At 46.4% G+C, this 24,074-nt stretch overlaps 1 protein-coding gene across 6 annotated transcripts in view; it reads right to left on the reverse strand.

Moving 5' to 3' along the window:
- The window catches only part of PSD3 (pleckstrin and Sec7 domain containing 3), a 902,747-nt gene that overhangs the window by 140,289 nt on the left and 738,384 nt on the right, over nucleotides 1–24,074 (reverse strand). For all 6 annotated transcript variants that reach the window (XM_073636968.1, XM_073636969.1, XM_073636970.1 and 3 more), the window contains one exon: nucleotides 11,944–11,987. In XM_073636968.1, coding sequence (XP_073493069.1) covers nucleotides 11,944–11,987 — 44 coding nt within the window. The remainder of the gene's footprint in view (nucleotides 1–11,943; nucleotides 11,988–24,074) is intronic.

Genomic DNA, 24,074 nt, shown 5'->3' on the forward strand with positions numbered 1-24,074 from the left:
AGACTGACCGGAGTTGTAAGGCAGACCGTCGGACCTCAGGCAGGCAGGCAGGTAACAGGAAATCAGGCAGGATTAGGACAGCAAGCTGGCAGGAAACTGGCAGGTAACTGGCAGGTAACTGGCAACGGGACCTGAGGGCTGAAGCAGAGTAGAACGGTGCAACAACATTGCTCGGGCACCTCCATTTTGGAGGAGGTGCCTTATATATGGTAAAGTCCTCCGGCCATTGGCCGGGGACTCCTTAGGACGGCGCGCGCGGCCCCTTTAAGAGGGAGGGAGGGCGCGCGCGCGCGCCCTAAGCACAGTGGCCGGGAAGGAGCGCGCGCTGCCAGCAGAGCGGGAGAGGGACGCCGGGCACGGAGCAGAGCGGTGAGGGGAACAGCGTCCCTGCCTAGCAGAGGGCAGGGACGCCGGCACTACACTTTTAAAGAAGAGGTTTGGTGAAAACAGAGTGTATGTAAGTACTTGGATAAGAATACAGTAATTAACCAGAGCCAGCAGGGAGGCTGGACACAATGACCCTGGAGGTCCCTTCCAACTTTAACGTTCTATGACTAGCTATTGAACCCATTCTACGCCCGGGTGGCGAGCATTTTTATTGGTATATGGTCTCCCATGCTAAGGTATGTGCTGCCCCCCTCCTGGTATTTGTGTTGCCCCATCCTGTCCCCACCATCCTATCCTGGTATGCATGGCTCCCTCATCCCTATCCTGGTATGCACGGTACCCCATCCATCATCCCTATCCTGGTATGTATGGTACCCCTCATCCTAGTATGGATGGTACCCTCATCCTGGTATGGATGGTACCCCTCATCCCTATCCTGGTATACATGGTACTCCTCATCCCTATTCTAGTATGCATGGTCCCTCATCCGAATCCTGGTATGCATGGCACTCCTCATTCCTATCCTGGTATGCACGGAACCCCTCATCCCTATCCTGGTATGCATGGCACCCCTCATCCCCAATCCTGATATGCATGGCACTCCTCATCCCCAATCCTGGTATGCATGGCACCCCTAATCCCCAATCCTGGTATACATGGCACCCCTCATCCCCAATCCTGGTATGCATGGCACCCTCATCCCCCAATCCTGGTATGCATGGCTCCCTCATCCCCAATCCTGGTATGCATGGCACTCTTCATCCCCAATCCTGGTATGCATGGCACCCCTCATTCCAAATCTGGTATACATTGCACTCCTCATCTCAATCCTGGTATGCATGGCACCCCATCTCTCATCCTGGTATGCATGGCACCCCTCATTCACAATCCTGGTATGCATGGCACTCCTCAACCCCAATCCTGGTAAGCATGGCATTCCTCATTCCAAATCTGGTACACATTGCACCCCTCATCGAAATCCTGGTATGCATGGCCCCCTCATCCCAAATTTGGCATACATGGCACATCTCATCCCAATTCTGGTATGTATGGCACCCCTTATCCCCAATCTTGGTATGTATGGTACCCAATCCCTCATCCTGGTATGTATGGTACCAATCATCCCTATCCTGGTATGTATGGTACCCCTCATCCTGGTATGCATGGCACCCCGTCCCTCATCCTGGTATGCATGGCACCCCATCCCTCATCCTGGTATGCATGGTGCCCCCTCATCCCTATTCTGGTATGTGTAGCGTCGGTGTCCCTGCCTCCTGCTAGGCAGGGACGCTGTTCCCCTCACCTCTCTGCTCCGTGCCCGGCGGCTTCCTCCCGCTCTGCTTGCAGCGCCCGCTCTCCCCCGGTCACTGTGCTTAGGGCGCGCGCGCACGCGCTCCCCCTCTCTTAAAAGGGCCGCGCGCGTCGCCCTAAGGAGTCCCCGGCCAATGGCCGGAGGATCCCTCCATATATAAGGAGGTGCCCGAGCAATGTTGTTGCACTGTTCACTACTCTGCTTCAGCCCTCAGGTCCCGTTTCCAGTTACCTGCCAGTTTCCTGCCAGTTTGCTGTCTGATTCCTGCCTGTTATCCGCTTACCCATTTGCTAGCCTGAGGTCCGACGGTCTGCCTTCCGACTCCTGTCAGTCTGTCTATGGACCAGCTAACCCGCTCACCTGGGAGCACTCATCTGCTACCTGCCTGTTAGCCTACCTGGAGGCTCCGCCGTCACGTGCTGTGACCACCTGCCAGTCCAGAGACTCTTGCCCGCTCACCTGGGAGCGCTCATCTGCTACCTGCCTGTTAGCCTACCTGGAGGCTCCGCCGTCACGTGCTGTGACCACCTTCCAGTCCAGAGACTCTTGCCCGCTCACCTAGGAGCGCTCATCTGCTACCTGCCTGTTAGCCTACCTGGAGGCTCCGCCGTCACGTGCTGTGACCACCTGCCAGTCCAGAGACTCTTGCCCGCTCACCTGGGAGCGCTCATCTGCTACCTGCCTGTTAGCCTACCTGGAGGCTCCGCCGTCACGTGCCGTGACCACCTGCCAGTCCAGAGACTCTTGCCCGCTCACCTGGGAGCGCTCATCTGCTACCTGCCTGTTAGCCTACCTGGAGGCTCTGCCGTCACATGCTGTGACCACCTGCTTATCCAGAGACTCTCGCCTGCTCACCTGGGAGCACTCATCTGCCATCTGCCTGCTAGCCTACCTGGAGGCTTAGCCGTCACAGGTCGTACCTGCCAGTTTACCCAGAGACTGTCCCGGTCACTTGCCGTGACCTCCTGCCCGTTTACCCAGAGACTGTCCCGGTCACCTGCTGTGACTGCCTGCCTGTCTTCCCTGGTCGCCACCCGCTTCCTTACAAGGACCGCCCCCTTGTATAAGTTGCTCAGAGGTTCCGCCTCCCAGATCCGTTACAGTTTGCTCGGGCCATGGAACCCGGTGGCACCCAAGCTCCCTCGCTCTCGGACCTTTGTCATGAACTGTCCCGACAGAGGTCCCAACAGGAGTCCATCCTGGGTCACCTGCGGAATGTCAATACTCGCCTGGACACTTTGACTGCCCCACCAGCAACCACCGCTAGTGTCATGACTCGCAGCCCGGCTGCTCCGCTGCCCACCAATACCATAGTATCCTGCTCTGGAATCCGGCTTTCTGCACCTCCTCGCTTCGGAGGCGACTCCGCTCAAGCTCGGGGCTTCATTAACCAGTGCACCCTGCACTTTGAACACCAGTCCCACCAGTTTAATTCCGACCGGGCCAAAGTAGCCTTCATCATGTCCCATCTCACGGGAGATCCACTGGCTTGGCTAAATCCTCTATGGGAGAGAGGAGACCCTCTGGTGTCCGACCTGCCAGCCTTTCTCACGGCTTTCCGGAAGGTCTTCGACAAACCCGGACGGAAGACCTCATCCGCCTCATCTCTGCTACGCCTCCGTCAAGGGAGTCTCACCGTGGGCCAATATGCCATACGGTTCCGTACCCTTGCTTCGGAGCTGGCCTGGGATAACGACGCCCTGGTGTCCGTCTTCTGGGAGGGTCTGTCCGGCCGTATTGAAGATGAACTCGCCAGTCGGGACATTCCTACCACTCTCGATGACTTGATTACACTTGCCACCCGGATTGACATCCGGTTCCAGGAGCGCGCTAGGGAGGTCACCTGTGAGAGGAGGATTCCACGTCTTGTCCCTACCTACCAGAGACCCGTCAATCCCTCTGTTACTCCCCAGGCACACTCACCTGAGCCTATGCAGGTCGACCAGACCAAGATGGTCAAGACCCGTCAAGACTTACGTCGTGCCGAGGGGAGCTGTTTCTACTGTGGCAGTAAGGAGCACCGGATCCGTTCCTGCCCTGAGAGGTCGGGAAACGCCTGTGTCTAGGATCGCTCAGAGAGGTCGCCCTAGACAAAAGTAAACCCTCTCCATTCCTGATGCTGTCTGTTTCTATCTTCTGCGGAGAGAACCGCTATTTTGAACTGGCTCAACTTGACTCTGGAGCTGCTGGAAATCTCATCTCTCAATCCCTGGTAGAAAAATACCACATTCCCACCAAACCTCTGGCCGTACCTTTATCTGTCGCCGCCATGGATGGGGGTCTCTTACCACATCCCATCCAACTCATCACCGAATCTCTGACTCTACAGGTGGGAATGCTGCATTCTGAGAGCATCTCCTTTCATGTTCTGCCTGGACTCTCTCACGCACTATTGCTTGGCCTGCCTTGGCTCCAGAGACATGCACCCGTGCTTGACTGGCAGACCGGAGAGGTCCTTCGCTGGGGACAGGACTGCCATAAGACTTGTCTAGTTCCCGTTCGTCCTGCCCATCCTTCTCCTACCCCAGCCAATCTGCCCGGTCTTCTGGTTCCCTATTGGTCTTATGCGGATGTCTTCAATAAAAAAGAGGCAGAGACTTTACCTCCTCATAGACCATACGACTGCCCAATCGACCTGATGCCCGGCTCTACTCCTCCCCGTGGGCGAATCTACCCTTTGTCCGCTGCTGAAACCCGGTCCATGTCTGAATATATTGAGGAGAACCTGGCCCGGGGATTTATCCGGAAATCTACCTCCCCGGCGGGAGCAGGCTTCTTCTTTGTCAAAAAGAAGGACGGCTCACTCCGTCCATGTATAGACTATAGAGGCCTAAACCAGATTACTGTGAAGAATAAATACCCCCTTCCGCTTATTCCTGAATTATTTGACCGTCTGAGGGGGGCTAGAATCTTCACCAAACTGGATCTCCGTGGGGCGTATAACCTGGTTCGTATCCGTCAGGGGGATGAGTAGAAGACGGCATTCAATACCCGGGACGGCCACTATGAGTACCTTGTGATGCCCTTCGGTCTCTGTAACGCTCCTGCCGTCTTTCAAGAGTTGGTCAATGACATCTTCCGTGATCTTCTCTACTCCTGCGTGGTGGTGTACCTGGACGATATCTTGGTCTTCTCTCCGGATCTTCCTACTCACCGGAGGGACGTTCGTCAGGTCCTGCTCAGGCTCAGGCAGAACCACCTCTATGCTAAATATGAGAAGTGCATCTTTGAGCAGACCTCTCTTCCATTTCTGGGCTACATAATCTCTCAGACAGGTCTACAAATGGATCCTGAGAAACTGTCTGCCATCCAGAAGTGGCCCCGACCAGAGAGGTTGAAGGCTATTCAGCGGTTCCTGGGCTTCGCCAACTATTACCGCCTGTTCATACCGCACTTCTCTTCCCGGAGCGCCCCTATCTCTGCTCTCACCCGTAAAGGTACGAACCCCAGAGAATGGCCGCCCGAAGCAGAGGAGGCATTTCTTTCCTTAAAACAGGCCTTCCTCTCCGCCTCGGTGCTGCATCGTCCGGACGGCAACAAACAATTCTTCCTAGAAGTTGACGCCTCCTCCTCCGGAGCTGGGGCGGTACTTACCCAAAAATCTTCTTCCGGAAGAAAGGTAACCTGCGTTTTTTTCTCCAAACTTTTCTCCTCTTCTGAGCGCAATTATTCTATAGGAGACCGAGAATTGTTGGCCATTAAGATGGCACTGGAGGAGTGGCGTTACCTGCTCGAGGGGGCTCTCCACCCGGTAATAATTTACACTGACCACAAGAACTTGGCATATCTCCAGAGCGCCCAGAGACTTAACCCGCGCCAAGCCCGGTGGTCTTTGTTCTTTGCCCGCTTTGATTTCATTCTTCATTTTCGTCCGGCTGACAAAAACATCAAAGCTGACGCCCTGTCCCGATCCTTTCTGGTGTCTGATCTTGAGGAGGAGCCTAAACACATCATCGATCCCGCCAGAGTAATGCAGGTAGCCCCCGTGGGCCTAAATCGTCTCCCTCCCGGTAAGACGTTCGTAACGGAGTCCGATCGGGAGAAGATTCTACACTGGGGTCACTCGTCTAAGATAGCTGGGCACGCCGGTCAGAAAAAGACCCTCCAGGTTATTACCCAGCACTACTGGTGGCCTACCCTGCACAAGGATGTAATTGACTTTGTTTCTGCCTGTGTGTCCTGCGCCCGCAACAAAGTTCCGAGACACCTGCCTGCCGGCCGCCTTTTTCCTCTGCCTGTGCCTGCTGCCCCGTGGCAACATATAGTTATGGACTTCATAACAGATCTCCCCGTCTCTGCCGGTTGTACGGTCATTTGGGTGGTCGCTGACCGCTTTTCCAAAATGGCTCATTTTATTCCCCCGCCAGGCCTCCCGTCTGCTCCCGAGCTAGCTAAAGACTTTATCCGCCACATCTTCCGTCTCCATGGTCTGCCTCTCCACATCGTGTCGGATCGTGGGGTTCAGTTCACCTCACGCTTCTGGAGAGCCACATGTAAACTGCTCGACGTCACCCTGGACTTCTCCTCTGCTTACCACCCACAGTCCAATGGTCAAGTGGAGCGGATCAATCAGAATTTGACCAGTTACCTCCGGCACTTCGTTAATGCCCACCATTCAGACTGGGTGGATCTCCTACCATGGGCCGAGTTCTCTTACAACAATCACGAGAGCGAATCTTCTTCTAAATCCCCGTTTTTTGTAATCTTCGGTCAGCATCCTCGGATCCCTTTTCCTGTCTCCACCTCTGTGGACAACCCGGCCACGGAATCTCTCGTTAGCAAATTTTCCTCCATTTGGGAGAGTACCCGATCCGCACTCCTTCAGTCGTCCGAGCGGATGAAGAGACACGCCGACAAAAAACGCCTGGATTCCCCACAATTTCGTCCCGGAGATAAAGTCTGGCTTTCATCCAAATATGTCCGGCTCAAGATTCCTTCCTATAAGTTAGGGCCTCGGTTCATCGGCCCACTGGAGGTTATCAAACAGATCAACCCGGTGGCCTATAAATTGAAACTCACGGCCAACTTACGGATCCCTAACTCCTTCCATGTATCTCTTCTCAAACCCGTGGTACTTAACTCCTTTTCCAAGTCTACAGGTACGCCTCCTGCTCCGGTTTCTGCTGAAGACGAGTTTGAGGTAGAGAACATTCTGGCCACCAAAAGGGTAAGAGGAAAGACCTTTTTTCTAGTGGATTGGAAGGGGTTTGGTCCTGAGGAGAGAACATGGGAGCCCCGGGAGAACATCCATGCCCCTCTCATCCTTGCTAAATTTCTGTCTGGCCTAAAAAAGGGGGGGCCTAAAGGGGGGGGTACTGTAGCGTCGGCGTCCCTGCCTCCTGCTAGGCAGGGACGCTGTTCCCCTCACCTCTCTGCTCCGTGCCCGGCGGCTTCCTCCCGCTCTGCTTGCAGCGCCCGCTCTCCCCCGGTCACTGTGCTTAGGGCGCGCGCGCGTGCGCTCTCCCTCTCTTAAAGGGGCCGCGCGCGTCGCCCTAAGGAGTCCCCGGCCAATGGCCGGAGGATCCCTCCATATATAAGGCACCTCCTCCAAAATGGAGGTGCCCGAGCAATGTTGTTGCACTGTTCACTACTCTGCTTCAGCCCTCAGGTCCCGTTTCCAGTTACCTGCCAGTTTCCTGCCAGTTTGCTGTCTGATTCCTGCCTGTTATCCGCTTACCCATTTGCTAGCCTGAGGTCCGACGGTCTGCCTTCCGACTCCTGTCAGTCTGTCTATGGACCAGCTAACCCGCTCACCTGGGAGCACTCATCTGCTACCTGCCTGTTAGCCTACCTGGAGGCTCCGCCGTCACGTGCTGTGACCACCTGCCAGTCCAGAGACTCTTGCCCGCTCACCTGGGAGCGCTCATCTGCTACCTGCCTGTTAGCCTACCTGGAGGCTCCGCCGTCACGTGCTGTGACCACCTTCCAGTCCAGAGACTCTTGCCCGCTCACCTAGGAGCGCTCATCTGCTACCTGCCTGTTAGCCTACCTGGAGGCTCCGCCGTCACGTGCCGTGACCACCTGCCAGTCCAGAGACTCTTGCCCGCTCACCTGGGAGCGCTCATCTGCTACCTGCCTGTTAGCCTACCTGGAGGCTCCGCCGTCACGTGCCGTGACCACCTGCCAGTCCAGAGACTCTTGCCCGCTCACCTGGGAGCGCTCATCTGCTACCTGCCTGTTAGCCTACCTGGAGGCTCCGCCGTCACATGCTGTGACCACCTGCTTATCCAGAGACTCTCGCCTGCTCACCTGGGAGCACTCATCTGCCATCTGCCTGCTAGCCTACCTGGAGGCTTAGCCGTCACAGGTCGTACCTGCCCGTTTACCCAGAGACTGTCCCGGTCACTTGCTGTGACCTCCTGCCCGTTTACCCAGAGACTGTCCCGGTCACTTGCTGTGACCTCCTGCCCATTTACCCAGAGACTGTCCCGGTCACTTGCTGTGACCTCCTGCCCGTTTACCCAGAGACTGTCCCGGTCACTTGCCGTGACCTCCTGCCCGTTTACCCAGAGACTGTCCCGGTCACCTGCTGTGACTGCCTGCCTGTCTTCCCTGGTCGTCACCCGCTTCCTTACAAGGACCGCCCCCTTGTATAAGTTGCTCAGAGGTTCCGCCTCCCAGATCCGTTACAGTATGTATGGCACCCCTCATCCCCCAATCCTGGTATGCATGGCATCCATCATCCCTATTCTGGTATGTATGGCACCCCTCATCCTGGTATGCATGGTACCCCGCATCATTATTCTGGTATGTATAATAACCCTCATCCTGGTATACATGGCACCCCTCATACCAATTCTGGTATGTATGGCACCCCTCATCCCCCAATCCGGGTATGTATGGCCTCCTCATCCCAGAAACCTGGTATGCATGGCTCCCTCATCCCCAATCCTGGTATGTATGGCCCCCTCATCCCTATCTTGGTATGCATGGCAATCCTCATCCCCCAATCCTGGTATGCATGGCACCCCATCCCTTATCCTGGTATGCATGGTACCCCTCATCCCTATTCTGGTATGTATGGTACCCCTCATCCTGGTATGCATGGCACCCCATCCCTCATCCTGCTATGCATGGTCCCGTCACCCCCCAATCCTGGTATGCATGGTCCCCCCCTCACCCCCCAATCCTGGTATGCATGGTGCCCTCACGCCACAATCCTGGTATGAATGGTACCCCTCATCCCCCAATCCTGGTATGCTTGGTACCCATTATCCCCCAATCCTGGTATGCATGGTACCCCTCATCACTCAATCCTGGTATGATTGGTACCCCTCATTCACCAATCCTGGTATGCTTGGTACCCCTCATCCCCCAATCCTGGTATGCATGGCACCCCCTCACCCCCCAATCCTGGTATGTATGGCACGCCTCACCCCCCAATCCTGGTATGCATGGCCCCCTCATCCCCCAATCCTCGTATGCATGGCCCCCTCATCACCAATCCTGGTATGCATGGTACCCCGCATTCCTATCCTGGTATGCATGGTACCCCTCATCCCTATTCTGGTATGTATGGTACCCCTCATCCTGGTATATATGGCACCCCTCATCCCATTTCTTGTATGTATGGCCTCCTCATCCCAGAAACCTGGTATGCATGGCACAAAATCCCTCATCCTGGTATGTATGGCTCCCTCATCCCCAATCCTGGTATGTATGGCATTCCTTATCCCTTATCCTGGTTTGCATGATACCCCTCATCCCTATTCTGGTATGCATGGTACCCCTCATCCCTATTCCGGTATGCATGGTACCTCTCATCCCTATTCTGGTATGCATGGTTACCCTCATCCCCATTGCTGGTATGTATGGCACCCCTCACCCCCCCAATCCTGGTATGCATGGCACCCCTCACCCCCCAATCCTGGTATACATGGTCCCCTCACCCCATAATCCTGGTAGGTGTGGTACCCCTCATCCTGGTGTGCATAGTCCCCTCACCCCCCAATCCTGATATGTATGGTCCCCCCCTCATCCCCTAATCCTGGTATACATGGTCCCCTCAACCCACAATCCTGGTATGCATGGTACCCCTCATCCCCCAATCCTGGTATGCTTGGTACCCCTCATCCCCCAATCCTGGTATGCATGGCACCCCTCACCTCCCAATCCTGGTATGTATGGTACCCCTCATCCCCCAATCCTGGTCTGCATGGCACCCCTCACCCCCCAATCCTAGTATGTATGGTACCCTTCACTCCCAATCCTGGTATGCTTGGTACCCCTCATCCCTCAATCCTGGTATGCATGGTCCCGTCATCCCCCAATCCTGGTACATGTGGCCCCCCTCATCCCCAAATCCTGGTATATATGGCCCCCTCACCACCCAATCCTGGTATGCATGGTCCCGTAACCCCACAATCCTGGTATGTATGGCACCCCTCATCCCTTTCACGCTGCACACATACAAAAAAAGAAACACTTATACTCACCTTTCTTCCCTGTGCCCAGGACGGCTGTGTCCTATACTGCCGGTGGCCGGGGGAGGAGTGCGGTGCCGGAGTACCCGCGAGCCCATACCGCGCTGTCCTCTTACCTATAATGGCTCCATGCGTTCTTCTGTCTGGAGCCAGACGACGTGTCGCACTTGCGCAGTCTATAAAGGCTTCAGACAGAGATACGCATCTCCGGTTATATTATAGATTCTATGAAAATAACTACCATACAGAATCATTTTGAGGTTAAGAGAATAGACTGGTTATGAGTGTTAGAGACAATCAGTCAATAGGTTTTTGCTATGTAATCTCAAAGCAGCATGGTGTAGGGATGAGACCCTGATTCTAGGGATGAGACCCTGATTCCAGCGATCTGTCACTTGCTGGGTTGCTTGCTGTTAGTTTTATACAATCCCTGTTTTCACTACTGCAGATCTAGCTGTGCTCAGAATGCGGAGCTCTGTATATCCCCAACCACACTAATGATTGGCAGCTTTCTGTGTACACTGTTCATTGAAAGAAAGCAGCTTATCAGTGGTTGGGGCGAGGTTACACATGGCAGTTGACTAGGAGGCACAAAATAACTGGTCCTGTAGCAATAATCTCTTGCTGATAAAACACTGGATTTTATTAAAACAGCATCACACAGCTTAATACGTGACACATCATTGGAATCAGGATCTCTGCTCTCCGACCTCTCAGATTATATATTAAAACCAGCTGACAGATTTCCTATAAAGGGATAGATAAGAACAAGGAAAAAAAAAAAGATGTAAATAGCGGTGCCCAATATTTTATTAGGGAAAACCAAAACCATGTTATATACCTGCTTGAATGCAGTTTCAAACTACAGTTTGTGAACTGAAAAGGCTGCAAACTAAAAACAAGAATAAATTAACATATAAGAAATGTAAGAAAATGTATTTTAACTCATAGTCTACCTGCAGATTTTCATTCAGTCCACAACAGGGAAGCTAGGCCCTTGAAACTCATGGGTATATATAAGGTCAAACAAAGGGGAGGGTGACATAATTCGGGTTATGTTTTATATAGAACATACATACTGGAGTATTTTGGATTCTTTTTGTTCTCAGTTGGCATACTTTGGTATATTCTTTATTTTTGGCATTTTTCGAATTTATTTCACATTCATACCGGGTAAATTAGGAATTTAGTTTATTTAGTTACAGATGCAAAGATCATTTTCTGCAGCACTCTACATTTTCACTCCCTTGAAGATATAATACTGTATCCTTAGGTAGAGAACCAGTTGAAAATTTTAATCCCATCTATACCCTGACATCCAAGCATGAGATCATAATAGCCTGCAATACATGGTCATGTACCGTAATTAGGACAGGATGAAGGGAAAGGAAGGAAGAGAAATCCCAGTAATTTCAAGACTCCTCTATAACAATCAACCTGAACCTTGAGCGTCATATCATATGAAAATTGATTAATAAATAATGCCTTGCAGTGTGCTAATCCATTTAATCCCTTCTGAAGCTCATCCATAACATCACCAGATACCAATTATGTACATTGGATAAGAAAGTGCACAACTGTAGAGAACCGCAGAAGAATAGGAACAAAAATATATGGAAAGCGCATGTGATAGAGCATCTAACATCAGAACTCTACTAGGTGAAGATCAGAGACAAAAGGGAAACTGATGTAGGAGTCATATTGATGCAATGACAATGCAAAGGGGCAATACACTCAAATGTGTCATTAAAATACAGTGTAAAGAACAGTAGATATTCAGGAACGTTATGACTTTACAAAGAACAAATAAATGACACTTACGCAGCCCATTCCAACTTCTCATTCTTGATAGAGTTGTACAGAGCCTACAAAGAAATCAGAAGAAACTATGTAATTCCGGTAATTCAGAAGACACACATATATACAGAATATAATAATAAATATATATATATATATATATTACACATACGTATATTATGTGTGTGCGTATGTGTAATATATGTATGTTGCGCATGTGTAATATATGTATGTTGCGCATGTGTAATCTATGTATGTTGCGCATGTGTAATATATGTATGTGCGTATGTGTAATATATGTATAATATATTACACATACGCACACACACATATATATAATTAGATACATATATGTATGCATTTTCATTTACATATATTTATATATTTTATTTACACACACATGTATATATATATATATATACACATACATATATATATAATTCCACTTTACTAATCTGAGTCTTTATTACAGGAAATTATGGAAATGAGTATTTCAAATAACGAATATAAGGCAAATATTTCAAAGCGAGAAGGGGTCACATTTAATTAAACGCAGAAAGAACCCTTAACAAGTGACTGCGCCAGCCATTACATTTCAGCTAAAGCTGCAGTAGCAGAATATGTTTTTGTTCCCCTCCAGTGGGAATGTGTCAACCTTAAGATCAGACACTGCAGTGTTTTATAGCCATGTCACAAATAGGTTCATTATGGATGGCACATTCGTTAGAGCTACGATCTGACAAGGAAAATAATTATTCCAGTCTGCTGCAAGCTTTCTGTAATATTACACATCACATGCAAATTACACCTCATTGACTTTTCCGGGAATGTAATGCTGTACATGGAAAAGCTGCCGTGATGAGGTCCTACTGTGGATTATAGAAAGGTCTTGTATTTTACAATCTGGATGAAAAAAGCAAACTGACATTTGAAAATAATTCTCCGGATCATTATGGTTTATGCTGTTATAGGTTATTCTGTCTCTTAAATGAGGGTGGAAGATCCATAACTGGCGAATGCAAAGAAATACAAAAAGTATACGAGTAAAAACTGCTATCATATGCATATACAAGATACACATCCATTGTACTATGCCCAGTACAGGGAGACAGTGCACAACTTTGATTCAAAGACAGAAATCGGGCACGGTCCTTTAGGACCGTAAGGGTCCATAAAGGATTTATATTGCAAATAGAGTGGTTTGGACCGTGTTCTTCCAGAGGTTATTTCTCACTTTGGAAAATATAGTCTTGTTTTCTGTAGAGAAAATCTGACTGACATTAATAATACTTGGAAAAAATACTGTCTTTGGCACATGTTCAGTGAAAAATAAAACACGGCACTTAGCAAGTGAGGATGATTTCACAGGGTTTTGTTCTGCATCATTCAGCTAGCTGTGAAATATTGAGAAAAAAATTGTGAAGGTCAAAATTCAGGTGTAACCTTGGTATATCCAACCTTGGCAACCTCTTCTGATCAGATAATATGTAGTAAAGCATTTTATTTTTCGGGGTTTTTTTTTTATTTTTTTTAGTAAGGCCTTAAAAAAGTATCAAGGAAATGGCCAGAAAAAATAAACTAAATGAACTAAATAAATATAGTACATATAAATAATTACTTCTGTGATTAACATAACTCAGTTCTAAAGACCAAAGTTTTGAAACACCCAAAAGTCATGTACACCCGTACGGATTCATCTTTTGCAATTGCACTGTGGATATACGGCAGTATCAATAATAATCCACAACATATTGGTACTGAGAAGGACTTTAACATTATTTTATTGTGAAAATTATCATTAAATGGGGAATCCAACTTATTAAAAGTTTTGGTGTCTTATTATTTGACAGAGAGACTACTGAAGTGCCCAAAAGCAGAGCCACACAATGTTCTAGAGACGACTGCATGAGTCATGATGCTATTTATACTGTAAGCATTAGATGTAGAAGAGGCCCACATATTCGTCAAATTGACCACTATTGTGGCAGTAGTCACCAGTCACTTTGTAGGATCTAGTGTCTTTATACAAATATGCTGGGTTACGTATATGGTACACTGCAAAGAGTGAATGGCTGGATTTGTTGGAGGCTATGGCCCCATTCACATTACGTCTTTTGTTGACATCTACGTGTTTCCCGGGAACTCTCCAGTTGTACAGGCTAATTGTGTGTATAATGGTGCATTAGTCAGAAGGTGGCCAAAAGAATTTCTTATTTACCTCTGTTTAGCCGATAACCTGTGAGTGACAGCGCTCCTGTATGTCATCTGTTATACCATCTATATTATGAGCTACTGAATAGATTTTCATGACTTTCTATGCCTGCGATGGAAAGGCTAACTTATATGTCGGAAGATTTTACCCAAAAAATACACACAAAAAATAGATCTAAATGAGGCCTAAAATATGTGCCTTACTGTACATACTCTAAATAAATCACACATGTCAAACACTGGCCCGGTATCATATTTCACCCGTGACGCTGGCACTGCAACACGCCATCACCCGTCTGGCGTCACAATTTCAACTTAAAGTCAATACTGTTAATAAAGCCTTTCAAATACACAGTAGCTTATCTGATACATAGATATAGCAAACTTTGAATTGATATTTAACTAGTTACATGCCATGGCGTTGCAAACTTTACCCTAACATTTTCAATGGCATGTGATTTGTTAAGGGGAATTTGTCGCCAGGTTTTGCCATTTAATCTGAGAGCAGCATAATTTGGAGACCTTGATTCCAGAGATATATCACTTACTGTGTGGCATAGTGTAGTTTTGATAAAATCACTGTTTTATCAGCAGGAGCGTATCACTAGATGACTAGTAATCCTGCTGCCTCCATATTCATGAGCTCTGTATATTCCCACCCCCACCCCTGATTAGCAGCTTTCTGTGTACACTGTACATGAGCAGAAGCTGCCAATCAGTGGTGGGGGAGGGTTATACAGAACTGCTAGATCTACAGCAGATAAAACTCTGATTTTATCAAAATGACAGCAAGCAGATCAGTAAGTGATAAATCGCTGGAATCAGGGTCTCTGCCTCTACATTATGCTGCTCTCAGATGTGGTAGCAAGAAAATGGTGACATATTCCCTTTAAGGTTTGCAGCATCATAGTAGATAACATGTTAAATGTCAAGTTAACGTTTAATACATCAGATGACTAGTTTAATACACTAGATGACATAGATAAAAGAAAGAATAGAAAAGGAAATCAAGACCAAGGTCCATCTATAATCATGGTGTGGCCAGGAATCTCTGCCCCCTTAATGATGTAAATGTGGAGTCTACACTTTTTGTACCCTATGAAATTTACAGTTTATTAATAGCCTAGTTTATCAATCACCACAATGATATGCGAGATGCGTATTTCTTCACAGTTAATATTAACACCCCTGCCTTCTATTCATTCCTCACTACACAACGTCTCTCCGTCAGCTCTCATCACTTATGCTTGCAGTGGGAAGACAGTCTCGCATATTGCACTCTAATATTTATTGTGACGGCTGTCACAACACTTCTTAAATTGCCATTTAACACTACAGCTTATGTACATGTGCTGGCTGTCCTAGACATCAAGTGATTTCATTGCTCTCCAGCAGGTATTCCACAAGTGTTGGAAAGACACGCATACAAGACATGACCGTGTACGGCCAACCCGGGTTCCACCCTTTAAAATTACCCCTTCCATCTTCCAACACTCACCTTTTCCCACCAAATAAAAAACACTACACCTGTAATTTTCTTTGGATAAATTGGGCCACAGCGGCCATTTAATTAACAAACAACATTAAATATTAACAATGTTCTAAAAATAAATAGGAAGGGAGGGTTCTTGGAGTTAAAAATAGATCTGGCATAAATTAAACCAAAACTCGAACCGCCATGTTACCCTCAGCCGCCCATCACCAGCTCAAGGGCACCAAAAGCTCCCAGGGTAAAACCCCGTCCAGAGCCCAAAAACCAAATGGCAGATCCCGCTCCAATTAACCAACTGCCTGTAATTTTACCAAATACTTCCCACCGACACTTCTGTGCCAACTCCAAGAACCCCACCCCCCGCCACAAACGAACAGCCCTGATCACCTCAGGCTTGTGAGCGCCCCAACACCGCCAATGCCCTCTCAATCCCCTCCTGTATAGCCAATGGCCACAAATCAATCCCAATGTCATTCAAATGCACACCATCCTTTGCCCAAAAATTTCCAACCCCCGCCTCGAGTTCAAAATGTCGAACGCTCACTCCCCCGTTCCTGGACACAAAAGCTGATATGGCTCTATTTAACTTCACTCGCGCCCTATTAATCCCCTTCAATGATCTAGCCCCCCTCCATTTTTGCCTTGGCACAATATCAGACAAAACCGTCAACACCTCAGGAAAGGATGTCCACAACCTTAAAAATCAAATCGAATGTCCCTAATCAATTCCCTAACCGGGCGAGCCCCCAAATCATTCCCACCCGCATGTACCACCAAAACATCCGGCGTACGGTCCAAACGGGCTGCCTTATGAAATTCAGGAAGCACTCTTCGCCATACCATCCCTCTAAAGCCCAGCCACCAAACCACTAATTGCCCTCTGCTAAAACCCAACTGCCTACTGTCTGGCCTCACGTCTGCCCGCAGCGCCCCCCAGTGGACGAAAGAGTGTCCCAGAACCCATGCTAAGAACGGAAAGCCATCTGCAACAAACAACCATAAGGTGTTCAACACTTATCAAGATAAAACAAATCCAGCCCCCCCCTACCTAATGCCGTACATAAGACAGATAACGATCAGAACTCCACCTCCCGATACGTTTTATCACGTCCTTGCTTAAACCCAAACCATCCGCTTCTGACGCCGCGCCAATTCTGAAAGAGTGTGAGCCGTACACCTCCGGGAGAAGGCCCAACTCCCGAACTCCTTTTTTAAATACGGCTATGAATTGAAAACGTGACAAAAACTCCCCATTTTCATGGCACAATAAGGGACCCACTCGCCCAAGCCAAACCTGCCAGTACGTCGTTAAACATTTCCTTGGACACATGAAAGATCCATTAACCTCACCCAATACTACCCGCTTGCCTCTGCCCAATTGATCTGTCTTCCCACGCCTAATCCAAAATTCAATGCCCCTATCCCAACAGCTCACATCCTCTGCAAACAAACCCCCAATCCTATTCCTGCTCGGTGACACTAAGGAGATCCTGAAAACATGACCTGTGGGGGGCCATGAGGATGGGGTTTGGGAAACACTGGTATAGAGCCAGCTGTCAGTCAGTGCACGGGGCCTGGTTACAGCTGACACTCATTATGTACTGAGCAGTGACTGAGGCTGAGCCTCTATGACTGAAAGCTGGAGGCTGCCGGGAGGACTTAAGTTCATTTTCTCCTGGTAGCTGGCTTTCGTGGAGTGGGTGCACGGCTTCAGAACCTACAGATTAAATATCATTTTTTCACACCACAGGTTCTCTTTAAAAATATTACATCAAGGTAAAAAAACAACACATTTCGGTAATAGAACTGTCCGTACTCATTGTTTTATACCATAACCAAAGACAGTTCTATGTCCAAAAAGCATCAGTTTTTGCCTTGATGTGATATTTTTAATGTACCTGTAACCTTTTAAGCTGTACTTTTAAATTGGAGAAGGTTTATATCCAAACGATATCTTCGTTTGCTTTGTCTGCATCTCAAGTAGAGGATCTTCACAGCCAATCTATGAGAGCAGGTGGACTTTGTACTTTGTGCTTATCATATGTAAGAAATAGCCACAAAAAATTATCATACACTAGATTGTATGGAAATGCTTTTTCAAAAAAATAAGAAGTCAATATAGTTGTTCCATCAATGCAAAGACACAACAAGAATATGAGGCTTCATAATGATATCAAGGAGCTATGGGAACAGGGTAGGTGGTGAGGCTGCATATCATAAAAGTGCCTAAATATTCTGTAGTGGTAATTACATATAATTATGGAAGCAAATACTACTAAATAAAATGTAGTTACACTAATACAATGTTTTTATGGTGACTACTTAATAATTCAATTTATAGGGAACTGATTTCTTTAATTCCCTTTCACACTATAGTGTTTGGGAAGTAACCGTTAGGACTAATGTCACTAATAACAGTATATCTAAGAGTGTGTACTACCACTAAATTAACGCCTTGAGTAAGGATCTTCCTGTTCAGCGGGCTGAAAAAGGTTAATTTTAACAACCACGTTCTTTTCTTATGCATGTGAGTGCCATTACTGTACACGCCGCATTGTGCATTTACATAATAAGTAGTGTTATCTGTCATAAACATTTCATTTCGGCAGATTGCTCATTAACATGGATTAATAGCTCTCGACTTACATTGTGAAACACCACGCTTGTGACCACACACAAATATAAGAATTGATGAAGAGGAAGGCACTCGTAATCTAAGAGGTAGAGTGCAATGAGGTCCATCAATAATAGCTTTTAGTATATGATCACGTTCTCTGCCATTATCTGCAAAGAACTGGTTAAAACATATCAGATTAGTAAATGGTTCAGGACTTTCTGTGCAAGTGACTATCAACAGCTAATGCCTTCTACATTGGCAGAGCTGCTGAGCCACGTGATTGGCTGCAGTGGTGACGTCACCTCTGCAACTGATCAAGAAAGATGGGAGAAGCGCTGGACCTTAGAAGGGTAAGTAACAGCTCCATTTGTAATTTTTGACCACTGCAGTCCTATGCTTCAATATTTTAAAAGGGGTCTTGTCGGCTCTCTTAAATAATTGTTAACAACTTTGGATCATATGTTCTTTTAATTCAGTTTTAAGCCGTTCCTCTGTTATTCCATCTAGAAACGTATAAATATATTCATAACTGGGGTGGGCATTAAATGCTCAGATATTATCTCAATTTTTTCATACATTTCTAGACTAAATAATAAAATAATGGCAAAACATAGAATTATGAGAAAAGATGCCCCAGAATTATTTCATAGATGAGTGCACTAAAACATAAATGTCCTAAGAGTCGTCAGAAACATAGTAACAGGGGTATAGGTGTGACAAAGTAGCAGCTGTTCGCTGGCCCAGGTGTCTCAGGTGGCTTAAAGGCCCCACTGCCTTATAAATAACACATGGTAGGTTCTGGCCCTGTTACAAATTTTGCATGTTGGTCCAAGAGCTTCAAGTTACATCTTTGCATAAAGCAGTACAGTATCATCAGAATGATTTCCTTTGGAACAGAGAATCAAAAGCATACATGACTTACAGGCGTTAAAAGGAATAGATCACCAGGTTTTTACCACCAAATCTAAGGGCAGAATATTGTAGAGACAGACACCCTGATTACGGTGGTGATTCACTTACTGGGCTGCTTACTGAAGTTTTTATAATATCACTGTTTTCTCAACCGGAAATTATCAATAAAAGATTAGTAAACCTGCTGCCATCTAGTCATCCATATTCATGAGCTCTGTGTAACCCCAACACCATCACAGATTGGTAGCTTTCTGCCTATGCACAGTACACAGAAAGTTGCCAATCAGTGGTGTGGGGGAGGGGTTATACAGAGCTCAGCATTTAGAGAACTTCTAGATCTTCAGCAGATGAAACAGTGATTTTAGAAAAATGACATCATGCCGTCCAGCAAGTGATACATTCCTGGAAACAGAGCCCCTGTCCTTACATTATGCTGCAATTAGATGAAGTAGTAAAAACCTAATGACAGATTCCCTAAAATAACCTCTGTCAGCAGTGAATAGGTTGATAGGCCGCTGTATTCTGCTGACAGCGCCATACACCTATGGGGTTATTATCCAATAGCTTCAACCCAGACAACATTTTTTAAAAGCATTCAAGATGATGGAATTCAAATTACAGTGATGTGTCACTTACTAGGCTGTGTTTTTCTGTTTCAATACAATCAGTGTTTTATTAGCAGAAGATTTTCACTACTGGACAACTGACCTAGTGCCTCCTAGTCTAATCCCAGGACTGGTTAGAAACTCTCTTTCACTATACAATCTACACAGAAAGCTGTGATGTGGGTGGGATTAACAACTGAGCTTTGCTAGATCTGAAGCCGAGAAAACTGTGATGCTATTCTAAGTAAACTAAGTGATACATCGCTGGAATTAGGGTCTCTGTCCCTACCTCATGCTGCTGTCAGATTACATAGCAAAAACCTGCTGACAGATTTCCTTTAAAATGCCTGTAAAGATGTTTTACTAGAAAATACATAATATGCAACCAATTAAGTACATAAAAGGTAGTATATCCCAAATCTAGATTATAATGCCATTGGATTTCAACGAGTTGGCACTATACTATACACAATACACTTCCATACCACAGATAAGTACATGAATTTAAAATCTAAGTTGTAAAAATCCCTTACATTTGTAAATGGAAATGTGTATGCCATTAGCCTAATGTATTCCCTTTTGACCTGACTATCCAGCCCAGCAACTGCCTCGAGTTTAACTAATCTATATGAAAATTTCAGGAATGTTATAAACTTTGATTGAATTATTAGTAAATGGCTCACAATCTCAAAATCCCAGCTTCTAATGCAAGTTCTTTGTCATGTAAATGATGATTTTACGCAAGCAGGGCACATCATAAAGTAACTAGAAGCTAAAAAAAATTGCTTAAAACTGGGTGAAAGTGTCTCAAAATGTATTCAATAGGAACATTTTTTTTCATTATTAAGATGGACATTTATTTTAGGGAGCTAATGAGATTGATCAAGTGCTATAATACAGCATAAATAACAATAAAAAAGTAAGCAAATTGTCTCTTCAGAGAGGAAGAGGACTAGAACTCTAGTTGGATCCCGGTCAGACGCCTCTCACTCAGCCAAACCAGATATCACACTTTGCAATGACGAGGGGCAGTACCCCGAAACACAGTGTCTGCAAATAGGAAGTGTCTGCCACCTATAGGAAGTAGCAATCCTAAAAAGTTAATATTGACTCTTTAAAGAGCCTCGTCACATGACTTAGGATAATAGCCAAAACCAAAATCTCAATTTGCAGACACAGCGTTTTGGGGTACTGCACCCAGTCAGTGCAAAGTATGAGATATGGTTTGGCTGAGTGAGAGGCATCTGACCGGTATCCAACTAGAGTTCTAGTTCTCTTCCTCTCTGAAGAGACAATTTACATATTTCCGAGAGGAGCATTGTGTCTTAAAAGTCTCCTCACCTTGACATGCTTAACATGTCACTCTCCGCAAGGAGAAACGTTACCCCTTGGATACCAATAAAAAAGGAACAAATGCTTTAAGGCAAAGAAGTTAACCAAGCCAGGAGAGTTGTGATGTAGAAAGTGTCTACACCAATCAGTCCATATATAGCGGCCACCAAGTATTTTGGCATGTCCAAAAAAATATTGAACTTTACATTTGTTGCCATTATGGTGGGTGCGGGAAAAAAATAAGCACAACTTATGAACTTTAATAAGGACCATTTACCATATAAACTTAAATCCTTTAAGCAAATAACTACATTTTATAAATACATTCATAGGAAAGTCCACAACCCCATATCTTTTCTTCTGTCAATAATATTTTTTTTTTTAGTTCTCATATACACAGTGTGAAAAATTTATTGATGTCCTTTAACCTAATTAAAAAAAATTCCAATAAAATCCCATATACGCAGTGTGAAAAATGTCTTAAGGTCCTTTAACCTAATTAAAAAATGTCCAATAACCATAACCATACAAACTTAATGTCTTTGTGCAAGCTTCAGGTATTTTATTGTACATATAATTAAGACATTTCAATAATTTTACTAAGGAAAAAAAAAGGAAAAAAACGTAAATTATTGATTTGCAAAGTCATCCTCAAAAACTGGATAATTTTAGTCATGACTAAAAAATAGTGCTTAAGATGAAAACACAAAGGAGTTGTTTAAAGAAAATCTGCTAATGTTTCTATTACGGTTCGCTCAGACTAGTCTATAGCATCCGATGATAGTCTCTTGTGGAAAAATCGGAAGCTATATGCAAATGACCCTCGGCTCAAACTCTGCTGCGAAAGTGAGCCGTGTGTCATTTTACTGTGATCTGATTCTCTCGCATGCGAAAATCGGATCACAAGTGTGGAGAAGATGGAGAACTTAAATTTCTCCATCTTCTCCATAGTGTGAGTCGGCGTATATCGGACTGCACTAGGTTGACATCAGAGTGCAGCCCTATGTTTTGCACACACCCATATGTTTGTATGGGTGCGCGCTGTCCGATATACGCTGCCAATCACAGCATTGAGCAAATTTTTTTCTCATGCCGACTTATCATGAGAAAATAAATGCTAATCCACACTGCTCCATAGTATAACATTGGCTAGCACTCGTCCTAGTTATATGCTGGCTACTCGCCAGTGTGAGCGAACCTTTAGGCTAAGAATTGTTGTGATATTGTACTCAGCTGTTAAACTGTTTTGGTGACAAATCTCTTGAGATAAAGCAGAAATATGATAAGTAACTACAAGGAAAAAGTAAAACTAGCGATGTACTTAAGGATGCCACCATACAAGTCAGATGGCTGTTGGCCAAACGCTTAATCGACCAACGACCAACAGCTATTCGTCTTAGCCCACCCATTACAAATGAATGCTCAGCTGTGTTCTCAAAAACCTGTGAGATGAAAAGGATTGGACATGTTGAGATTCACCAAGCCCGACTCTTCTAGAGTGGATAGTTAGGACACCCCCAGACAGATATCATATGGTCAGTCAGGCTAGATGAAATAACAAGATCAACCAACATAAACCTAATGTGGAAGACCGCCTTTAAAAAGCTGTCCAACACTACGGTCTACCAAGTAAATTTGGCTTCTTATCTTTTACACACAATGGTCTAACATTTGCTATGTGTTTGTTTTGGAGAAGAACCAGCGTATTCCTCCCTGAACACCCTTATACACTGAATCTACAGATTTTGGCAAGACTGGAAAACCATCTAAGGCTGCGTTCACACATTGTGCATTTCCCTGCGTTTTTTTATGCGCGCGTATTTCCAGCTTTTTTACCTGCGTTTTTTTACGCAGGTAAAAAAAGCACCTCCATTCACACACTGCGTTTTTTCCTGCGTTTTTTTACGGAGGTGCAGGAGAAAATGAAGTGTGAGGAGCATTGACACCTGTATGTAATGTAATGTATGTGTCTGTGTGTCCTGTGCGTCTATGTGTCGTGTGTGTGAGTGTCCCCCTAGACAGCTTCTGGCTGCAGTACATACACTGCTTTAAAAGAAAAAAACTATGGATACTCACCTATCCAATGGATGGGAGAGGCGTCCGCTCCGGTCCCGCGGCTTCCAGCATCTGCCGTGAAGCGATCAGCTGACCGGCTTGTAAATCAGCTGACCGGAAGCCGGTTACAAGCCGGTAAGCTACAGTCAGCCGAACGGTTCTCCGGCAGATGCTGGAAGCCGCGGGACCGGAGCGGACGCCTCTCCCATCCATCGGATAGGTGAGTATCCATAGTTTCTCCTGCGCCTCCATAAAAAAGCTATGGAATTACGCAGTGTGTGAACACCGCTGCGTAATTCCATCGCTTATAATGGGCACAATAGGAGAAAGCGCAGGACGCAGCTGCGTAAAGAATTGACATGCCAATTCTTTACGCAGCTGCGCTTTCGCGCTGCATAAAATAACACAGTGTCTGAGCGGCAAAGTGAATTTCCCATTCACTTTGCTGGCAGACACAAGGCACATTGCATATTTTGAAAAAGCGCGAGCAAAAAAGCGCGCGAAAATACGCAATGTGTGAACGCAGCCTAAGGGCTCATTTAGATGTCTGTGCAAATCGGTCTGAGCATGGACCACAATGCATGGATGGGCAAAGGATCTCCCAACTGGGTCATGACCGCTTCATGTATGAGGCTGTCACGATCGGGTCGGCAGACCCATGGCCATTGCGGTCTGTGCTCAGACTGATTTGGACGAATGCCAGAATGAGTCCTAATATGTAGAGGACCATCATAATTGTCAGGGTAAAGAAGTTTGACTTCAAACAACCGATCCTATTTTTCTCCCACAAGTTTCTGGCACACCCTTCCCCAATTGTAAACACCTAAGAGCTTGAGGAAGCTAAATTTGTACAGGTTGTCAGCTATCCAAGTTGTATAGGCATTAGTGTTGAGCGAGTATGTTCTGTTAACCCTTTCGCCGAGTATGCTCG

The sequence above is a fragment of the Phyllobates terribilis genome, unplaced genomic scaffold (genome assembly GCF_046119375.1).
Source record: "Phyllobates terribilis strain yellow unplaced genomic scaffold, ASM4611937v1 Scaffold_1__5_contigs__length_1240528914, whole genome shotgun sequence".
Lineage (NCBI taxonomy): Eukaryota > Metazoa > Chordata > Amphibia > Anura > Dendrobatidae > Phyllobates > Phyllobates terribilis.